The sequence below is a fragment of the Bombina bombina genome, chromosome 3 (genome assembly GCF_027579735.1).
Source record: "Bombina bombina isolate aBomBom1 chromosome 3, aBomBom1.pri, whole genome shotgun sequence".
In the NCBI taxonomy this organism is placed as follows: Eukaryota; Metazoa; Chordata; class Amphibia; order Anura; family Bombinatoridae; genus Bombina; species Bombina bombina.
Genome location: NC_069501.1, coordinates 613,106,592 through 613,128,707, shown reverse-complemented (window position 1 = coordinate 613,128,707; position 22,116 = coordinate 613,106,592). Strand labels below are relative to the sequence as shown.

General features: G+C 38.1%; 1 protein-coding gene across 1 annotated transcript in view; it reads left to right on the top strand.

Moving 5' to 3' along the window:
• The window catches only part of RIMS3 (regulating synaptic membrane exocytosis 3), a 255,806-nt gene that overhangs the window by 179,310 nt on the left and 54,380 nt on the right, over positions 1-22,116 (top strand). The window contains exons 3-4 of the mRNA XM_053704814.1: positions 8,178-8,319; positions 9,869-9,981. Coding sequence (XP_053560789.1) covers positions 8,178-8,319; positions 9,869-9,981 — 255 coding nt within the window. The remainder of the gene's footprint in view (positions 1-8,177; positions 8,320-9,868; positions 9,982-22,116) is intronic.

Genomic DNA, 22,116 nt, shown 5'->3' with positions numbered 1-22,116 from the left:
ACCAAATGTGATCATATACAACAACCCTTTTACCACCAAATGTGATCATATACAACAAGTCGTTAACGTTTTCAAAAACTTTGGGTTTCTCACTGAAATTATTTACATGCCATTTGTGCAGTCATAACACAAATTGTTCTCTGTGATCCCCTTTGTGCAGAAATAGAAGACATGCATGGCTTTACTTTTGCTTTTTGGTAATTAGAAGGCTGCTAATTCCAGCTGTGCATCACACTTCTGAAATTCCCTGCAGTGAAGGGAGTTAGCTGGTAAGCAGGGGAATGAGCACTCAGAGACCACACTCAGTAAGTGCCTATACCCCCTCAGTTCAAAGATTATCTAGAGCAGATGCAGCACTGACAACTGCACTAGTGGTTGTAAACTGGGGTGGGCAGCAGATGATCAGAAACTTGAGCAGTTCTGAAAGCTATGCTAGCAGTAACTAAGTAGTTAAAGGTGGGCAAAATGGGTGCACTGTCCCTGTAATGGGTGCCCTGTGCCTGGATAGGAGGTCTGTTGCTCTGGGGGCCCTTTAGTGTATAAAGTATGGCCATGGTGGATGGGGGACCCTGGGGGGTGGGTCTGTGGGGGCCCTGGAGTATGGTGTACCTGACTCTGGAGGCTATATCCTGGAGGTTGTTGGCCCTAGTGTTGGCAAGGTAGGTTGTGGGGTGGGGAAGGTGGTAGGGGGTTCTTCCCTAATTATTGCCCCTGAGTCCCGGTTGGCCTCAGTCCGCCTCTGCTGGTAAGGGTATTAGTATTGTTATGTAAGGATTACCCTTCCACCTGACATTTCCCACCTACCTGATCCCTCCCAAAGAGCGTTCTCTCTCATCCCCCACTGATACTCCTGATCTCCATCTTAGGTGAGTTTAGGGTCTTTGTCTTTTTTTTTAATAATTTTTTTTTATAATTTTTTTTCTGCGGTGTAGATTCCTCAAGCCTCCCACCTCCCTGATCTCTCCCAAACATCTCTCTAACCCTAACATCCCTCACACTAGTCAAAAACAGGTATTGTGCGCCAATACCTGTTTTTGTCTTGTATTTATTTTGATCATTTTGGCAGCACTCCCACAATATGTGCACTATTATATAAGATGTTTTTGTTAGATGTGCTTAACCAAACCCCCCTGTTGTATCCCTCCCACTAGTGGCAGCCATATTAGTTCATAGATTTTTTTTTATTTATTTATAAAAAATTTTATTAATAATGTTTTTTTTATGTAATGCAGGGGCCCCCTCACCCTCCATACCTCCTCCCTCCCTGCAATGATTTTGTTGACCCCTCCCTCTTTTTCCCTCTTTTATTTTTTTCTGTAGTATAGCCTCCCATCCCTCCCTCTTCCTTCTAAACTTATTTCCCTCCCTTCTGCTGCTGGGCCACCCACCCACCTCCTGCCCCCCCCCCCCCTCACCAAATGAGATCATTACAGACAGTGACACAGACAGACCGTATGTAAGAATCTGGAAATCTGTCACATTCTTCATATGGTAACATAGCACTGATAGAGCCATACTGTAACTGTAAAAAGCTGACTAGAAAATATCACCTGAAGATCTCTATGTAAAAATGGATGATATTTTACCTCAAAATATTCTCAATAGCTACATCCCATTTTAAAGGGACTTTAAGTTGCCAATTAGGATACTTGTCCCAAGACTTGCAATGGAGCGTACATCTGGCATGTTATTTCCCTCCTCCGTTTAAGGAAGTTTACTCTGACATATCGTGAGATTTCAGTGAAATTTCATGAGACCACAGTAAAGCAAAATGTGGCATCAGCACTGATAAAGCTGATTGGCTGTTGTTGTTTTTTTCAACATGCAGCTGACAGTAGCTACGGCATATCTGTTCACACAGCACTTACTATTGTAAGCTGAAGAAATTTCGAGGTAAAATAACTTCCTTTTTTACATAGAGATATTCATGTGATATTTTCTTGTATACTTTTTACAGTTATACTGCATCACTTTCAAATTATTTAGCATATGGGTATTATGTCCCTTTAAGAATAGAATTTTCAATTGATTGGAAGGGGCCAATGTCATGGAATCAGAAGCTTCTTTTCTTCATGCATTAAAATACATATTCAAACACATTAATATTTATATATATTTATAGGCATATGCCAGAACACAGACTAAGCAGTAGGAAGTGCACATGTGCTGTCTGACACTTTGCTGCACAGTCTGTCTAGTTGATGTATTGCTGGGCCGTCTATCTCATGATTGAGTTGTCTTTGGCCTTTGTCTCCTCACTATTTTCTTTTATATTTTCACTGTGCAGCATTCTGCAGGGTAAAAACTGATCTTGAAACAGTCAATGGAAAAATAGTACAGCTCAAGCACAGTTATCTATATTACCCCTTCCCTGCCTGAGCTGCTCACCCTACAGTGTCCATTACTACATTTTTATTTCTGGGGGATCTTTCATTTAAAGGGATATTACAGATACCTTTATTTCTGTAAATCATCTAAAATAGAGAATTTTAAAATCTATTATTTTTGTTGTTGTTTCTCTTTAGTAAGGCATGCCACTGTCCACCAAAAGAGTAATGGAAGTTCTACATAACAGTCTACCAATCAGCTCTTAAAGGGACATTAAATACTAAATAATTAATTGATATAATGATGTATTCAGAGCAAAGAATAGCCTGAGAATAATACATACATGTCTTTTTTTAAAAATGACAATAGATGTTTAAATATTGAAAAAATAAGGGTAACATTTTAATGTCTATAAAGCAGTGGGCGCTGCCATACTGTAACTTAGGTTTCTTTTTCTGCTAAGGCCAATTAGGAATGGTTATAAATGGCTTACTAGAGTGTGCAACCAATCACTGTGTGGATTATAGCTGTGTATGCACTTCCCCTTTTAACAGAAATTTGCCAAACCAACAATATTCAGAATTAAATTACAGGAAAAGGGAACAAAATAAAAAATAATAGTGCAAAGTAATTTTACTACATATAATTAAACTTTTTATATTAATTTTTCAAAGTGATTAATGTCCCGTTAAGGCCTTTAAGTTCTACATTCATTTTAACATAACCTTTTTTATGTTAAATATGTTTTTGACATGTTTAAAAGGCATTTTTTCATATGGATGGTAGACATTTTTAAAGTTTATTGACCCTATCAAGGATTCCTCTCCAGTTCTTTGAGATTGGTCAGTCATCACTTCCTCGCTACTGGTAAATAATTTTTGAGCATCTGTAATTAAAAGGGTAAGGACCTTCCTGGAAGTTATATAGTCTGTAGAGGGAAAATGCAAATAGCTGCTGTAGGCAATATTGAGAATTTAGAAAACAGGAAGGCTCAAAAGGCCCCATAGGAGGCGCTATATAAATGAAACAAAAATCATAAGTGGATATGCGGACTCTCAAAGAAATAATTAAACAAACCACATGTGTATCTGATAACCATGAGATACTATCTCTCTCTTACATACGATACCAATATACTGGTGTAACAATGAAATAATAATAATAATGATCAGTCCCAAAAAGGAGTCCTATTGATATAGTAGAGTTCTTAAGTGGTGCTGGGTACTGGTATAGCTTCCGTTCGGAACAGGCTGCTCTCTTACTTCACCAGGAGTAGGTAGTTCTGAATATAACAAAGACAAGGAAAGAGGCGCCGTATGTGTGAATCAATAACCAACAGGATATAGGCACATGGATAACACCGGGTACTCACATGATGTAAAGGCACCCACTTGTGCCAATAGGAGCAGGCTGGTTTTCTGCAGCAGACCAGCTATCTGAACCAAGGTAATGTGCTGGATACACCGGTGAGGTAACTCCCAAAAGGACAGCTGGGCTCCGAAGCTGATTCACTCTTCAAGAAGCAATCAGAGAAATATGAGGGAGGCTAGGTTGTATACCTCCCCAGGTAGCATAGTGTAATGTGCACAAAGCAATGAGAGCTGTTATAATTAAACGTTCCAAGTTTGTTTAATAAAACAATAAAAACAAAGTTAAAAACAACTCATGCTAAAAATAGTGCAATAGAACAGCAATGCAACGCGTTTCACGGTCACAACCGTTTCATCAGGTATACAAACATGTTATAAATTTGACCCTTATATAGGGCTACGCTACTCAAAGTATGTATAAACCCTCCCCTTACGTGAACAGACCAATCAAAACACCCTTTGTCTTGTTAGTAACAAGTTGTCACACCTGTAGGTTTTGAGATCTATTCATTCCCTATATCTACATCATGTTAATGCATTCAATAGCATAATCAGGATTAGACTAGTTGAACCACAGACACAAAGACAACCTAAAGTAATGTCTGTGACAGCATCATAACAAACAAACTAGCCACGATCTGTAGCAACAATCAGTATATACCGTTGTTAGCTGTAAAGACTATACAATCAGCGTGTCTTATAAAGCTCACTTATAGATCTGTATTGGTGTGTTGATCAGTAACTCTTAAATGGTTCATCACATGTCAGAGGCTTTTTTGTTTGGCGTGTTTTTGTAAGGCCCCAAAAGATACATTGTATCATACTAGCCGATTAGTAGTTTTAATAGTAGTTTTATTATAATAGCTCTCATTGCTTTGTGCACATTACACTATGCTACCTGGGGAGGTATACAACCTAGCCTCCCTCATATTTCTCTGATTGCTTCTTGGAGAGTGAAGCAGCTTCGGAGCCCAGCTGTCCTTTTGGGAGTTACCTCACCGGTGTATCCAGCACATTACCTTGGTTCAGATAGCTGGTCTGCTGCAGAAAACCAGCCTGCTCCTATTGGCACAAGTGGGTGCCTTTACATCATGTGAGTACCCTGTGTTATCCATGTGCCTATATCCTGTTGGTTATTGATTCACACATACGGCGCCTCTTTCCTTGTCTTTGTAATATTGAGAATTTGGATGATTAAAGGGACAGTCAACCATAGAATTGCTATTGTTTTAAAAGATAGATAATCCCTTTATTACTCATTCCCCAGTTTTGCATAACCAACACAGTTATATTAATGTACTTTTTACCTTTGTGATTACCTTGTATCTAGGAACCTTCTTCCAGCCCCCTGATCACATGACTGTGACTGTTTATTATCTATTGTCTTAAATTTAGCATTGTTTTGTGCTAAATCTTAAATAACCCCCTGTGCCTGAACACAGTGTTATCTATATGGCCCACGTGTACTTTCTGTCTCTTTGTGTTGAAAAGAGATTTAAAAAGCATGTGATAAGGGGCAGCCCTCAAAGGCTTAGAAATTAGCATAATATTCCTACCTATGTTTAGTTTAAACTAAGAATACCAAGAGAAAAAAGCAAATTTGATGATAAAAGTAAATTGGAAAGTCAATTAAAATTAAAAGTCCTATCTGAATAATGAAAGTTTAATTTATACTTGACTGTCCCTTTAATGTCATTTAGAAGTGCAAGACTTGAAAAAAGAAGCAGTGAATAAAATAAATCTGAACAAACACCCCCCCCCCCCCCCACACACACACACACATTGGGCTAGTCTACAAGTTGAGCACAAAATATTACTTCCGTGAAATCGATATTTGCGCTCAACCTAGAGATACCAGCACACGCAAATGTGCCCTGGTATTACAAGTGAGGTGCAATACAAACACAACCTCGTGTTTACATTGCATGGAAGCATTATGAGAGCACGCTTCCATAGGCTCAAATGGGAGCCTTATTCTCTTGTCGTGAGACATGATAATTAATTGTGCTCTACTTGTAATAAATGTGATGATAAATTTGAACTCCACTTGTAATCTAGCCCATAGTTTTTAGACCCATAAAGATAATCCAGCCAGACAAATAATATTAGCAAAGATTTGACAGCACTGAAGAGGTGACTCTGAACCTCTAATTGGAATCTTTATTCTTCTATCCCCAGATCTACTTTTGTCAGATCTCTTTTTACTCTATAATTCAATAATGTAGGATTTGTGAACTGCTTAATGATATTATGTCATGTCCTTATAATGCCAGTAGGATGACAATATACTTCCAAGAACTGATGTGTAATTACAGATTAGTTTATACACTCAGCTATATGTACCTTTCAAAGTTCCTTACAGCTGTATCTATACCCTACCATTTTAAATAAAAGTGTGGTAAAATATATTGGGCTAGATTATAAGTGGAGTGCAAAAATATTAGCGCAGTTGAGTGCTAACCCCACTCAAGTTAAATCAATAGCACTTCTTGCGCTGCACTACACGTTAAAAGTAAAATGTTAGCACTGGAGCGAAAGCCTCTGGCTCACTAACATCTGAAGGTCAGACGGTGCGGCCACACTAATTCCCTTCCCCAATACATTTCTATGGGGTGCGCTAAATAAGCCTGTTCTAGATTTTGCTCACACACTAATCTGAAGGTTTGCTAGGACAAGTATGCTAAAGCTGAAGATGCTTTAACAAAAACATCAAATACCTCTGTTCCTTACTTACATCAACAAAAAAATTATCTCTCTCTCTCTCTCTCTCTCTCTCTCTCTCTCTCTCTCTCTCTATATATATATATATATATATATATATATATAATTCTGATGAAGGGGTCTGTGTAAAATCCGAAACGTCAATAAATTTTGATTGTTAACCCACTACAAAGAAGACCTGAGAGTGCATTTGTTTGCTTCTATATATATATAGCGCTGCGGAATTTGTTGGCGCTCTACAAATACCTGATAATATATATATATATATATATATATATATACACACATTTTTGTAAAATATCTATCTATATCTATATATATTGAAGCAAACAAAAACGAGGAGTCCCAGAATCAATAACCAAAGGTGGTTTATTCAAGCTTGCAAGTGAAGCATGTTACTGTAAACAGGACAGGTGCAGATGGTCTGACGCTTTTCGTGCATGCTCTAATGCACTTCATCAGAGACCTGTATACTGTAAATATAATTTATAGACAGGAATACAAATAAAGAGTTGTTCATATGTTTATTTAAAGGGCTACTAAAGTCAAAGGGGCCCATTTATCAAGCTCCGAACGGAGCTTGAAGGGCTGTGTTTCTAGCGAGTCTTCAGACTCGCCGGAAACACCAGTTATGAAGCAGCGGTCTAAAGATCGCTGCTCCATAACCCTGTCCGCCTACTCCGATGAGGCGGACAGGAATCGCCGGAAATCAACCCGATCGAGTACGATCGGGTTGATTGACACCTCCCTGCTGGCGGCCGATTGGCCGCGAGTCAGCAGGGGGCGGCGATGCACCAGCAGCTCTTGTGCAATGTGAAATGCGGGGAGCATATTGCTCTCTGCATTCAGTGAGGTCTTGCGGACCTGATCCGCACTGTCAGGTCCGTAAGACCTTTGATAAATAGGCCCCAAAATAAACTTTCATGATTTAGATAAAGCACTTAATTTAAAAATAAAATAAAAATTCCAATATGCTTCCAATATTTAAAATTACACATTATTTATATATGCACACTTTCTGAGGCTCCACCACCTACTGAGCATGTGCAAAAGTACACAGTATATATGCATTTTGTGATTGGCCAATAGCTGTCACATTATACAGAGAGAGAAAAAATTGTATTTATGTTTAAAGTGCACTTAACTATTGAATAAACATGTCTGGTTTAATATCCCATCACTGGGAAGGAAGAAAGGAACGAAAGAAAAGGAAGCAAGGAAAGAAAATAACTAAGCAGTTAAATAAGCAGCTAAAACAATAAATAAGCAGCTAAAATAAAGAAATGTTTGAGACAAGGAAAGACAGGGGCCTCCTGTCCTCTGTTTTTAATGAATTATATTCTTCATTAAACAGCTTTAACAGACAGCTACATAACTTTGTTAGACTACTCTCTCTTGCTTCTGTGATCCTTGAAGAAAAAGTTAGTAGTTAGAGATCCCACCTATACCAGCCTTAGATGTTTTATTGACATCTGTCAGGATGCCTGATGTCTCTAATTATAGCTCCATGTAGCTTTGTGTTGAAGGAGCCACAAGAGGATTTAAGGTGACTCTCTCACAATTTTTCTTCAATAACATAATTCCACTATGATTGCACATGATTTAGGAAACTAAATTCCATTTTACACATTCTATAACACTAACTGTCAAACCATCATTAAATGGCAGTACCAAAATGCTTCTAATGCAAAATGATGTGACAGTTTGTCATGGCAATATAAGACCATCTTTAAATTGTTCTTTTTTTGTTGTCCCCAGATGGTACCACAAAGAAGCTACGTAGTAATATTCGGCGCAGCACAGAGACAGGCATTGCAGTGGAAATGCGCAATCGAGTGACAAGGCAAGGCAGCAGGGAATCCACTGATGGTAGCACAAACAGCAACAGCTCCGATGGCACGTAAGTGACCCCATCCCACTGATAAATCCTCTCTGACATATGTGCTCTACCTTCTCTTCATCAGACGACTTACACAGTGCTTTCCTTTACAAAAAAATCTTTATTTTCTCCTCAAACTGCTCTCCCAATTGCCATTTTTCTAATTTATGTGTGCAGATTCCCGCCCTACTAATTTTGATACTCTCTCCCTTAAAAAGCTTCACAATCCTCACTTTGAGTGATCTATTGCTCATAATTACTCCACTGTACTCTTCATTGCCCTTGTCCCTCAAAACTCAACATTCGAAATTTAAAATGAATTTTTATACATTTATGCATTCGAATCAATTTTCGAATGTTTATTAAACATTCTAGCATTCTAATTTTGAATATTGGTTTTCAAATTGAATTAACATTTGGTAATGTTCGATTGAATATTAAAATTTTATATATGATTTTTGTTAGCTATAACATTCGATTTCGAATTAATTTTAAATAAATACATAAATGAATGTATGTGATTCGAAATTTCAACATTTGATTTACAATGTTTATAATGATATTGAATATACACATTCAAAATCGGATGTGTATATTTGAACTATTCTGAACATTCAAAATCGAAAGCAACATTTGAATTCAAAAGCAACATTCAATTTGAAAGGAAAATTTGAAATTGAAAGCAACATTCGAAAATAAAAAATAACATTTGATTTTCGAATTTTAAAGAAAATTTGTTCTTATCGATATTCGGTTGTGTAAAATTAATTTACAAAAATGAATTTTGATTAGGCCAAATTCGCCCATCCCTACTCTAAACCATATACAGTATTCTGTCCAGTTTCCTACAAGCATTATGTAGTCCCCTCTCTTTACAGAGAGCGTTTTCTTATTCTGATCCCACACAGTGTTCTATCTCTCACTGATACAGCTATTCTTTCTCTAGTCTTCTTATGTTGTTCTTTCCCATTCCGATCTATCATACACTGCTCATAGACCCTTCTCGCATCCAGACTTCACGTGCGCCATATTCATAAAGACTCCATATTGCTATTTCTCTGGCAAATGTCTTTGACAAATTGCGTATTGCATACTCCTCATTTTCGTTACAAAACCATTTATGAAATTCCCTGTGTACTAGATCACCTCACATAACCTTCTTTTCAGACCCTCATCAAACAACACTCTTTATAGATTTCTTGTCTTCAAATACCTGAGTCTCTCTTGTAAACATCTAGTACAGATTTCTCTCCATCAGTTTGTAGAAATCCCTTATTTCTCCTGAAACCTCAGTCTCACAGACTGTGTATACAACCTTCTCTTCTACATTTACAAGCAACTTTCTTATACACCCATCTTCAATTTTTTTCTTTTATCAAAAGCTTTGCACAGTAATCATTTGCATCCCCCTAAACCCTTAATATACATTTCTTATATAGGAATTTCACTTAAACATATCTCCAATATACCTTGCACAACAATCTTTATTACAATATCATTCTTTGACTCACATGGTTAAGGCTAAACTATTTCAGACCATTCATAAACATCTATTTTTTATTTATTGCAGATTTATCTTTCCCACAACCCGGCTAGGAGCAGAGAGCCAGTTCAGCAACTTCCTAGATGGTCTGGGGCCAGCGCAGATTGTAGGGCGACAGACACTGGCAACGCCTCCTATGGGTGAGTACAATGTAGGCCTTGTACTAGCACATTTCATGCCAACTGATGTATGTGATTCTCTGTTCAATTTTGTGTGACCTCGCACATAGGAGTGTGCTACCATTACATTCTAGGTGGCAGGTACTCCAGCATCTGATTGGCTGTCCCACCCTCCTTCATTTGAAATAAAAGGCTCTGGAAGAAGGGTTGGTGCCTGTAAGCAACTAGCAGTACCTATAATATGAATTTGACACATAACCAATTATAAATAGCCTTTTCACTATATATATATATATGTATTAAAAAATTGCTGTAAAAATTAAGAGTAAATGTGTCTGTGTTTTCCATTACTGTTAGGTGTTGATTAATACTACTGTATTCTTCCCCACAAAGTTCACAATATTGCCAGTTGTAGAACATGTGCAGTGCCCACTATTCACTAGCCTGAAATCACTTGCTATAATAGTACTAGCTGTGCAACTTACACTTCACAAATAATTACATTATTTTCTGTCATACATTAGCAGAAATAAAGTGTAGATAGAGACACAACACATGAAGCAACAGCTGTCTTCCTGCCACTAGTAGCCCTGCTCTATAGTCGATTATTAATCCTGTATAAGGTTAACTCTACTACAAACTAGTGTGCAGTGAGTCAGCAGGTGAAACTTACATTCCTTACACCGTTTCTTAAAGGAACATGAAACCCACATTTTTTCTTTCACTATTGAGATAGAGGATACAATTTTAAACAACTTTCTAATTTACTTCTATTATTTAATTTGTTTCATTCTCTTGGTATCATTTGTTGAAGGAGCAGCAATGCACTAATGGATGCTAACTGAACTCATTGGTGAGTCAATCGCATTCAATATATATACACAGCTACCAATCAACAGCTAGAACCTAGGTTCTCTGTTGCTTTTGAGCTTGCCTAGATAAACCTTTCAGCAAAGGATAAATAATAGAAGTAAATTGTAAAGTTGTTTAAAATTGTATTCTTGATCTGAATCATGAAAGAAAATTTTTGGGTTTCATGTCCCTTTAACAAGGTGTCTTAGCAGACCAAAAAACATGTCAGGAAGCAGTTAAACGTTTCAGATGTCAACTCACTTTTTAGATTTGAGGTAATCATGTGTAGAAATACTAATCATCTAGAGCACGGTTATCAGGTACAAGAAGGCAGCTAATGGTTTATTTTTTGTGTCTCTACACATTATTTCAGCTAATTTAAAGTGAAGGTAAACTTTGGTGAATGAAAGCCCATTTTTTAAAAATACTATTAAAAACAGGGGCACTTTCATTCATCAAAGTTTACAAAGCAGCCATTTTGATTAAAAACTTACCTTTTTTTTCTTTTCACAGCCAGAACAGCTTCCCCCTCCTGGAAATCCTCTCTTCACATGTCAGCAATGACTAATCAGGCTTCCTCCAATCACAGCATGGCCTCAGGCAATTACTACCCTGGGGGGAAAGCCGTGATTGGAGGAAGCCGGATTAGTCATTGCTGACGTGTGAAGAGAGGATTTCCAGGAGGGGGAAGCTGCTCTGGCTGTGAAAAAAAACAAAAATAAGTTTTCAATCAAAACGGCTGCTTTGTAAACTTTGATGAATGAAAGTGCCCCTGTTTTTAATAGTATTTTTAGAAAACGGGCTTTCATTCACCAAAGTTTACCTTCACTTTAAGACTGAAAATTGCTTCCTTCAATGTTGTACAAATTATGCTTTACTCAGCTAATACTCTTAAAGCAAGTGATGTCAGACATCTGAGTAGAGGTTAATGCACATATTCTAATCTACAGTTGGTTATGGAGTGTAGAAAAATAGTGAGCTGTGTGGGGAAGGACCAAAACAGAAATATTACTCAGCTCATGACAGGAATTCAAAACAGATATAAGTTTACACTCAATTTTAACAACCTTAACTGCACAAATATATTTTAAATATTATTTAAGTAATTCTTTTTTCACACATTTTACTTTGTTTTTTGACTACAGTGTCCCTTTAAAAAATGTGTTTATAACCATGTAGCTGAGTATGTGCAAAATCTTTAACTTTGAATAAAAGATGTGTGAACAGCTAATAAATTACTTTAACTAATGACAAAATTGGGTTTTCAAGAGGTCATTGCTGCAGAATTTGAAAACTCAACAACAAATGTTGCAAAAAGCTGATGGGAAAAGTAGAATAACTATTCTGCATATTAGGGTATTGCCACAGTTTGGAAGCTCTAACCCTGCTATCCCTCTCACAGCTTTTCCTCCCGGGCAAATGTTCTGATTTCCAAAGTGAACTGACAATAACCACTTCCTGCCCAACTCTGCTCAATGTACACTTGTGGCTCCCCCCACCAGGACCGTCTTTAACACAGGGCAAAAGGGGCAGCTGCCCAGGGCCCAGTTTCTGTTGAGGGGCCCAGACTGCTGATGTGACATGGGGAACACATACATTCAATCCTAATACTGTCACAGTCAAAAGTAATCTGTTTATATATATATATATATATATATTTTTTTTTTAAACTGTGCCAGACCGTGCCGGTGTCATGTGACATGCCAAGCTTTTGCCATGTGCTGTTTTAGATGTGCACTGTGCAGCACTGAATGCAAAGTCTTAACTTGGTATCCAGACATTCCCACTGCATCATAAAAGGTCCTACTGGGGTTACCACTGTTATCAGGTCACTGCTCTGGTGGTGGGGATTGTTTCTGGGTAGGGCTGACTGTAGGCGCATGCAGCAGAAAGCTGGAGCTGCAAGGACGTGAGGATTTGAGCATCTGTTCAGCTGCATACACTGCTCTCTTCAGTCTTGAGGCTGTGTGACTCATCCCACACTGTATCCATGCAGCCTTGGACAGACAGCATGCTGTCTGCTGGTCCCCTTAGCCCTGCTCTTTCTGCTGTGGCCCTAAGATCAACTAACTGAAGTTTGTTAGGGGAACAGTGCTTTGTAGAAAGGTGTCAGTGGGAAGAATAAGTGAGTGCACACACGCCACTCCCCATGCAGCATTGTCTAGTGCAGGGTGAGAGGGAACTTGTTCCTAGCAAAGAAGTGACATGTGCTGCTGTGGCTGATGTATAGTGTCATGCTGATACTTCACAGATTAATGTAAGTTTTATTTTTATAGTTTTTGTTTTCTCTCTGTCTCAGATTTTACAGATTCCCATAGTAGTTCTGCTGTTCCAGTTAGTAAACTTATTTTTGTCTGCACCTCTATGCTTCCTCCTCAGTCTTTACCTTGCTTTGCTCCTGTAGGCTGCCCTAAATCTCTTTAACCAGCTAACCTCACACTAGAATCACATTCAAAAGAATATTAAATGAATCCACAGTGGAGGAATTTATATATTTATTTACTTATTAGTTCTGCTTAGGTCCAGTTTCACATATTGCAATGTATTCAATTTTTTTTTAAATGATTAGCCCAGCAGTGGATGATCCACTGCTGGGCTAATAATTAAAAAAAAAAATTGATTTAGTTGTTTTTTTGGGATGTTGGGGTGGAGAGCGAAATTGCATGGGGGGGCCCAAGAAATTTTTTGCCCAGGTTCCAGTCAATATTAAAGACGGCCCTGCCCCCCACAGACTATGGCTTTGTCCACAGAATATCCCCAGCTTTTCCCACCATTCTCCTTCACACAGCCTAGACCTCTCAGTCCTGGAATGCGTTCAGGAAAATTAGGGAGGTATGGACACAGCTGTCAAACTGCAACCGTGTGGTATAGGTGATCTAATGACACAAACACATTTGAAAAGCGTATCTCTGTGTCTCACATAGGAGCATTTTCTATATTTTAGAATAAGAGGTCTTAGTTTCTTAATATTGAGCAGTAACTTATTAATAGCGATGTCGCAAACCTAAAATTTTGCGTTCGCAAACGGCGAACGCGAACTTCCACAAAAGTTCGCGAACCGGGCGAACCGCCACAGACTTCAATAGGCAGGCGAATTTTAAAACCCACAGGGACTCTTTCTGGCCACAAAACTGATGGAAAAGTTGTTTCAAGGGGACTAACACCTGGACTGTGGTATGCCGGAGGGGGATCCATGGCAAACTCCCATGGAAAATTACATGGTTTTAATCCATAAAGGGCATAAATCACCTAACATTCCTAAATTGTTTGGAATAACGTGCTTTAAAACATCAGGTATGATGTTGTATCGTTCAGGTAGTGTAAGGTTTTTTTTTTTTTTAAATGTACACTACTGTTTTAGCAGATATGAGTTGCACTGGTGTGACACTGTGCCCTGGCAGGACCTGAAACGCACACGTGTGAAGGAAACTGACTGCTATTATTTCAAATTAAAAAAAGTTTGTTTTTTTTTTTTAAATGTACACTACTGTTACACGAGATATGAGTGGTGGCACTGGGCAAGTGGGCACAGTATACGCTGTGAGCCTGAGCTGGCAGGCAGGCTGCAATTAGATTACACAGGAAAAAAAAAAAAAGCAGACTGATGTTCTAGCCCTAAAAAGGGCTTTTTGAGGTGCTGTCCTTACAGCAGAGATCAGATGAGTCCTTCAGGACTGTAGTGGACACTGAATACACTAGCGTAGCTGTCGATTTCCCTATTAAATCAGCAGCAGCTACACTGTCCCTCCTCTCACTAAGAATGCAGGCTCCTAATGAATCTAAAATGGATGCTGTCCAGGAGGTGGGAGGGTCTGGGAGGGAGTGTCTACTGCTGATTGGCTGGAATGTGTCTGCTAACTGTGAGCTACAGGGTCAAAGTTTACTCAATGATGACGAATAGGGGGCGGATCGAACATCGCATATGTTCGCCGTCTGCTGCGAACGCGAACATGCTATGTTCGCTGCAAACTATTCGCGGCAGAACTGTTCGCAACATCACTACTTATTAACCTCTTCTATTCAAAATCAATGCTACCATTTATAGTTATCATAGTTTCTTTCAAACGTCCTCACAAAAAAGCAGTGATTAGTGCCTTAAACATTTTAAAATATTTATGAAAACCATTTGATGTTAAAGCTGTTTATTTTGTAACTACCAGGAAATGCATGTCTGTATATCAGTGTAGAACTTTAGGACTGATTGCTTACTTATAGATATTATACTTCAAAATGTTTCCAGGAGGCTGTTGGGGACAGATAGGACAGTTTTTTTTTTTGGTAGGACCATGGTGGAAAGGGGTTATCCACCAGCATGTCAAGGGTGGGATTGTGGTATACCATGTGCAGGCCAAAATACAGCCCTAGACAGTAGGCCAGTTCATGACCACATTTGTTAGGCTGCCAAAAGACCTTGTTGTTAATGAGAGATTGTGTATGAAATTCATAGAGGCTCACTTCACTTACCTTTTCTTAAAGGGATACTAAATATTTCATGATTCAGATAGAGCATGCAATTTTAAGCAACTTTATAATTTAATCCTATTATCAATTTGTCTTTGTTCTCTTGCTATTTTTATTTAAACGCAGGAATGTCAAGCTTAGGAGCCAGCCAATTTTAGGTTCAGAACCCTGGATATCACTTGCTTATTGGTGGCTAAATTTAGCCACTAATAAGCAAGTGTAACCCAGGTTCTGAACCAGAAATGGTCCGGTTACTAAGCTTTACATTCCTGCTTTTAAATAAAGATAGCAAGAGAACGAAGAAAAAATGATAATAGGATTAAATTATAACGTTGCTTAAAATTGCATGCTCTATCTGAATCATGAAAGAAAAAAAAATAAGTTTAGTATCCCTTTAAGTATCATTAATGAGTGTTCCTGCTATTAACATATATAGCTGTAAAGTGCCCCAGTGCATGATATCTCGCACAGCAAATCAGAACTCATTCTTTGCAGTGAGAAGTTAATGGTTGCTAGAGAGATGCAGCTCCGTTGATCATAATGGAGAGGATCTTGCAAATTACAGCTGTGACAAGGGGTGGTGTTACAATGCTGTAGTGAGTTTTTACAGTGAGATGTTTGTTTCACAAACAGGTTTTATTGGCTCTAGTCCATTGTCTTAAACTCAAATTCACAGTAAAAATGCAGGCTTCAAATTGGGGGATTAGATCATAAAAACTGGGGTGCAAGAAGTGGATCACAAAAATATCCAGCAGGGGGGAATGGTGACCAGATTCATCTTCTACAGCTATTACTGGAGATGGGCAGCCAAGAAATTTTAGTTCTGAATGAAATTTTTGTACCGAATATTCAGGGAAATTTGTTTTCTAGAATATTCGGTGGCTGCACTATTCAGTAAATATTTTGTTTAAAACGAAACTAATACTGAATTTTAGTTAAACTTTTACATTGGTTTTGGTAAAACGTATGTGAATGTTTCAAAGTTACAGATGAAAAGTTCACCTCTAGCTAGAATATGTATCCTAACGCACTCTGAAAAGTGCGCTATCCTGATCCTCTTCCTGCCAGAGCCCCGGCTGCGCTAACACCAGGCTTAATGCTCTTGGTTCCCAGGACATGCATTAACTTTAGTGCAGGTCCTGGCAGCCAAGAGCGCTAAGTCTCCTGTTAGCGTAGCCGCGGCTCTGGCAAGAAGAGGATCATGTTAGCGCACTCTCCAGAGCACATTGGCCCCAAGTTATCAAGCCATCAACCTCAAATACGCAGCGTATTTGTGGCGAGGCTGATTCGCCTTAGTTATCAAGCCCTACACACCGGCAAAAGTAGAATTCGGTGACGTAAGCTTCGATCCGCCGGACTCAGTCCGACACAGATCGATTCTTACGTCACTCCAGATGTTCCGCACACAAGTTCGGCACAATCTGACTACTTTTGCTAGTTATCAAAAAACTAGCAGGTACGCTCTGCACTTTACTGGCCCAGCGTACCTGGTTTTTAATCCGCCGCCCTGGAGGCGGCGGATCCCATAGGAATCAATGGGAGTCTGACCATAGTGAAAGTTCATGTTCGCTGCTGCCAGATATCCCATTGATTCCTATGGGAGATGTCTACACCTAACACCCTAACATGTACCCCGAGTCTAAACACCCCTAATCGGCCCCCCCTACATCGCCGCAACTAAATAAATGTATTAACCCCTAAACCGCTGCTCCCGGACCCCGCCGCCACCTATATTAAACGTATTAACCCCTAATCTGCCTCCCCTACACCGTCGCCACCTATAATAAATTTATTAACCCCTATCCTGCCCCCCCCCTACACCGCCGCAACTATAATAAAATTATTAACCCCTAAACCTAAGTCTAACCCTAACACCCCCCTAACTTAAATATTAATTAAATACATCTAAATATTATAACTCTTATTAACTAAATTAATCCTATTTAAAACTAAATACTTACCTTTAAAATAAACCATAATATAGCTACAATATAAATAATAAGTACATTGTAACTATTTTAGGATTTATTTTTATTTTAAAGGCAACTTTGTATTTATTTTAGCTAGTTAGAATAGTTATTAAATAGTTATTAACTATTTAATAACTACCTAGCTAAAAGAAATACAAAATTACCTGTAAAATAAATCCTAAGCTAAGTTACAATTAAACCTAACACTACACTATCATTAAATTAATAAAATAAATTACCTACAAATAACTACAATTAAATAAACTAACTAAAGTACAAAAAATAAAAAGACTAAGTTACAAAAAATTAAAAAAATAAGTTACAAACGTTTAAAAAATATTACAACAATTTTAAGCTCATCCTACCTTTAGCCGTCTTCAGCCAGCCGATTGAACTTCAATCTGATTGGCTGATTTAATCAGCCAATCAGATTTTTCCTACCTTAATTCCGATTGACTGATAGAATTCTATCAGCCAATCGGAATTCAAGGGACGCCATCTTGGATGACGTCACTTAAAGGAACCGTCATTCGTCGTTCAGTCGTCGGTGGAAGAAGATGGCTCCGCGTCGGCTCGTCTGAAGATGGCTCTGCTCCGGATGGATGAAGATTGAAGACGCCGCCTGGATGATGACTTCAATCGGATGGAAGACTTCTTCAGCGCCCCTTGGATGAAGACTTCGGCCGCTGCGGATCTCCTCTTCTGTTCCATCGGTGGTCGGCTGGCTGAAGACAGCTAAAGGTAGGATGATCTTCAGGGGGGTAGTGTTAGGTTTATTTAAGGGGGGTTTGGGTTAGATTAGAGGTATGTGGGTGGTGGGTTTTAATGTTGGGGGGGTTGTATTTTTTTTTTACAGGCAAAAGAGCTGAATTCTTTGGGGCATGCCCCGCAAAAGGCCCTTTTAAGGGCTGGTAAGGTAATAGAGCTGTTAACTTTTGAATGTAGAATAGGGTAGGGCATTTTTTTTTATTTTGGGGGGCTTTGTTATTGTATTAGGGGGCTTAGATTAGGTGTAAGTAGCTTAAAATTGTTCTAATATTTTTTAAATGTTTGTAACTTATTTTTTTTTATTTTTTGTAACTTAGTTTTTTTTTATTTTTTGTACTTTAGTTAGTTTATTTAATTGTATTTAATTGTAGTTATTTGTAGGTATAATTTAATGATAGTGTAGTGTTAGGTTTAATTGTAACTTATTTTAGGATTTATTTTTATTATTTTGTATTTCTTTCAGCTAGGTAGTTATTAAATAGTTAATAACTATTTAATAACTATTCTAACTATTCTAACTAGCTAAAATAAATGCAAAGTTACCTGTAAAATAAATATAAATCCTAAAATAGCTACAATGTAATTATTAATTACATTGTAGCTATCTTAGGGTTTATTTTACAGGTAAGTATTTAGTTTTAAATAGAAATAATTTATTTAAGTGTAGTGTAGTGTTAGGTGTAATTGTAACTTAGGTTATTTTTTATTTTACAGGTAAATTTCTCTTTATTTTAACTAGGTAGCTATTAAATAGTTGATAACTATTTAATAGCTATTGTACCTAGTTAAAATAAATTGATATTTGCCTGTAAAATAAAAATAAATCCTAAGATAGCTACAATATAATTATTATTTATATTGTAGCTATATTAGGGTTTATTTTAAAGGTAAGTATTTAGTTTTAAATAGTATTAATTTAGTTAATAAGAGTTATAATATTTAGATGTATTTAATTAATATTTAAGTTAGGGGGGTGTTAGGGTTAGGGTTAGACTTAGGTTTAGGGGTTAATAATTTTATTATAGTGGCGGCGGTATAGGGGGGCAGGATAGGGGTTAATACATTTATTATAGGTGGCGACGGTGTAGGGGGGCAGGATAGGGGTTAATAAGTTTAATATAGGTGGCGGCAGGGTCCTGGAGCGGCGGTTTAGGGGTTAAACAATTTATTTAGTTGCGGCAGGGTACGGGATCGGCAGGATAGGGGTTAATAAATTTATTATAGGTGGCGGCGGTATAGGGAGGCAGGATAGGGGTTACTAGGTATTATGTAGGTGGCGGCGGGGTCCGGGAGCGGCGGTTTAGGGGTTAATCAGTTTATTATAGTTGCGGCGGTGTCCAGGAGCGGCGGTTTAGGGGTTAATAACTTTATTTAGTTGCGGGGGGCTCCGGGGGCGCCGGTATAGGGGGTAGAACAGTGTAGTTTAGTGTGAGTGTTAGTGACAGGCTAGCAATAAAGCTGTAAAAAAGCCGAAGAGCAGCGAGATCGGATGAGTGATAACTATCACAGTCCGCTGCTCATCGCCCCGTACTTGGTGCACGGCTTTTTGACAGCTTTATTGATAACTTTGGCAAAATTTTTCAGGTCCGCGGCGGTGATGGTAGGCGAGCTTAGGCGGGTGTATTGGGCCGGCGATGGCAGGTAAGTAGACACGTTGATAACTAGGCCTCATTAAGGTAAATATTAACCCCTTAAATAAAATCAACAGAAACAAATGAATACTGACAAGTTTCATTAATATTTTTTTCATTTTCTTTCATTTTCTTTTAGGTAGATTACAAGTTATGCACGATATAGGGTATTTAACAAAAGTTGCGTTATTTCACCCTCCATATCGCTGCCATTACAAGTTTTCAAACATCTGGCTTGTGCATGCGATATGGTTGCGTTGAGCTCCATACCGCACAAAATACAAGCGCTGTTTTGACGTGCTCGTGCACGCTTTCCCCATAGACCTCAATGGGGAGAGTGTGTTATAAAAAAACCTAACACCTGCGATCACGGAATGAAAAGCTCTGTAACTTAGCCCCAATGATATCTATGGGGGAAAAAAAGTTAAGTTTAAACCTAACACCCTGACATAAAAGACATAAAACCACGTATAAACACCCCTAATCTGCCACCCTCAACACCGCCGACACCTACATAAAGTTATTAATTCCTAATCTGCCGCTCCCGACATCGCTGCCACTATGAAAATACATTAACCCCTATTCCGCCTCTCCCCGACACCACTGCCACTATAATAAACCTATTAACCCCTAAACTGCAAGCCCCCCACAACGAAATATACTAAATTAAACTATTAACCCCTAAACCGAAAGCCCCCACATCGCAATAAACTAAATTAAACTAGTAACCCCTAAACCTAACACCCCCTTACTTTATATTAAAATTACAATTTCCTTATCTTAAATTAAATTAAAACTTACCTGTCAAATTAAAAAAAACATAATTTATGTAAGAACTTACCTGATAAATTCATTTCTTTCATATTAGCAAGAGTCCATGAGCTAGTGACGTATGGGATATACATTCCTACCAGGAGGGGCAAAGTTTCCCAAACCTTAAAATGCCTATAAATACACCCCTCACCACACCCACAATTCAGTTTAACGAATAGCCAAGAAGTGGGGTGATAAGAAAAAAGTGCGAAAGCATATAAAATAAGGAATTGGAATAATTGTGCTTTATACAAAAAAATCAAAACCACCACAAAAAAGGGCGGGCCTCATGGACTCTTGCTAATATGAAAGAAATGAATTTATCAGGTAAGTTCTTACATAAATTATGTTTTCTTTCATGTAATTAGCAAGAGTCCATGAGCTAGTGACGTATGGGATAATGATTACCCAAGATGTGGATCTTTCCACACAAGAGTCACTAGAGAGGGAGGGATAAAATAAAGACAGCCAATTCCTGCTGAAAATAATCCACACCCAGAATAAAATTTAATAAAAAAACATAAGCAGAAGATTCAAACTGAAACCACTGCCTGAAGTACGTTTCTACCAAAAACTGTTTCAGAAGAAGAAAACACATCAAAATGGTAGAATTTAGTAAAAGTATGCAAAGAGGACCAAGTTGCTGTTTTGCAAATCTGATCAACCGAAGCTTCATTCTTAAACGCCCAGGAAGTAGAAACTGACCTAGTAGAATGAGCTATAATCCTTGGAGGCGGAGTGTTACCTGACTCAACATAGGCAAGATGAAATAAAGATTTCAACCAAGATGCCAAAGAAATGGCAGAAGCTTTCTGGTCTTTTCTAGAACCGGAAAAGATGACAAATAGACTAGAAGTCCTTCGGAAAGACTTTAGTAGCTTCAACATAATATTACAAAGCTCTAACAGCATCCAAAGAATGCAATGATTTCTCCTTAGAATTCATAGGATTAGGACATAATGAAGGAACCACAATTTCTCTACTAATGTTGTTAGAATTCACAACCTTAGGTAAAAAAATTCAAAAGAAGTTCGCAGCACCACCTTATCCTGATGCAAAATCAGAAAAGGAGACTCACAAAAAAGAGTAGATAATTCAGAGACTCTTCTGGCAGAAGAGATGGCCAAAAGAAACAAAACTTTCCAAGAAAGTAATATAATGACCAAAGAATGCATGGGTTCAAAAGGAGGAGCTTGAAGAGCCCCCAGAACCAAATTCAAACTCCAAGGAGGAGAAATTGACTTAATGACAAGTTTTATACGAACCAAAGGTTGTACAAAATAATGAATATCAGGAAGATTAGCAATCCTTCTGTGAAAAAGAACAGAAAGAGTAGAGATTTGTCTTTCAAGAAACTTGCGGACAAACCTTTATCTAAACCATCCTGAAGAAATATAAGTCTTCCAGACTCTATAATATATCTCTCTAGATACAGATTTACAAGCCTGTCACATAGTATCAATCACAGAGTCAGAGAAACAAAAAAAGAAAGGGCGCCTCCTAGTGTAGCCAATTTTTGTAAGTAGATAATATATATTAGCAGATTTTGTACTCACATGTAGTGAAGGCAACGATAATGCCTAGGTAGATGGTCTGGAAACTTATCAGTGTCCCAGTTGACTGTGCACCATGAGAAGGGCTGCTCCTCTTGAATGGAAAAG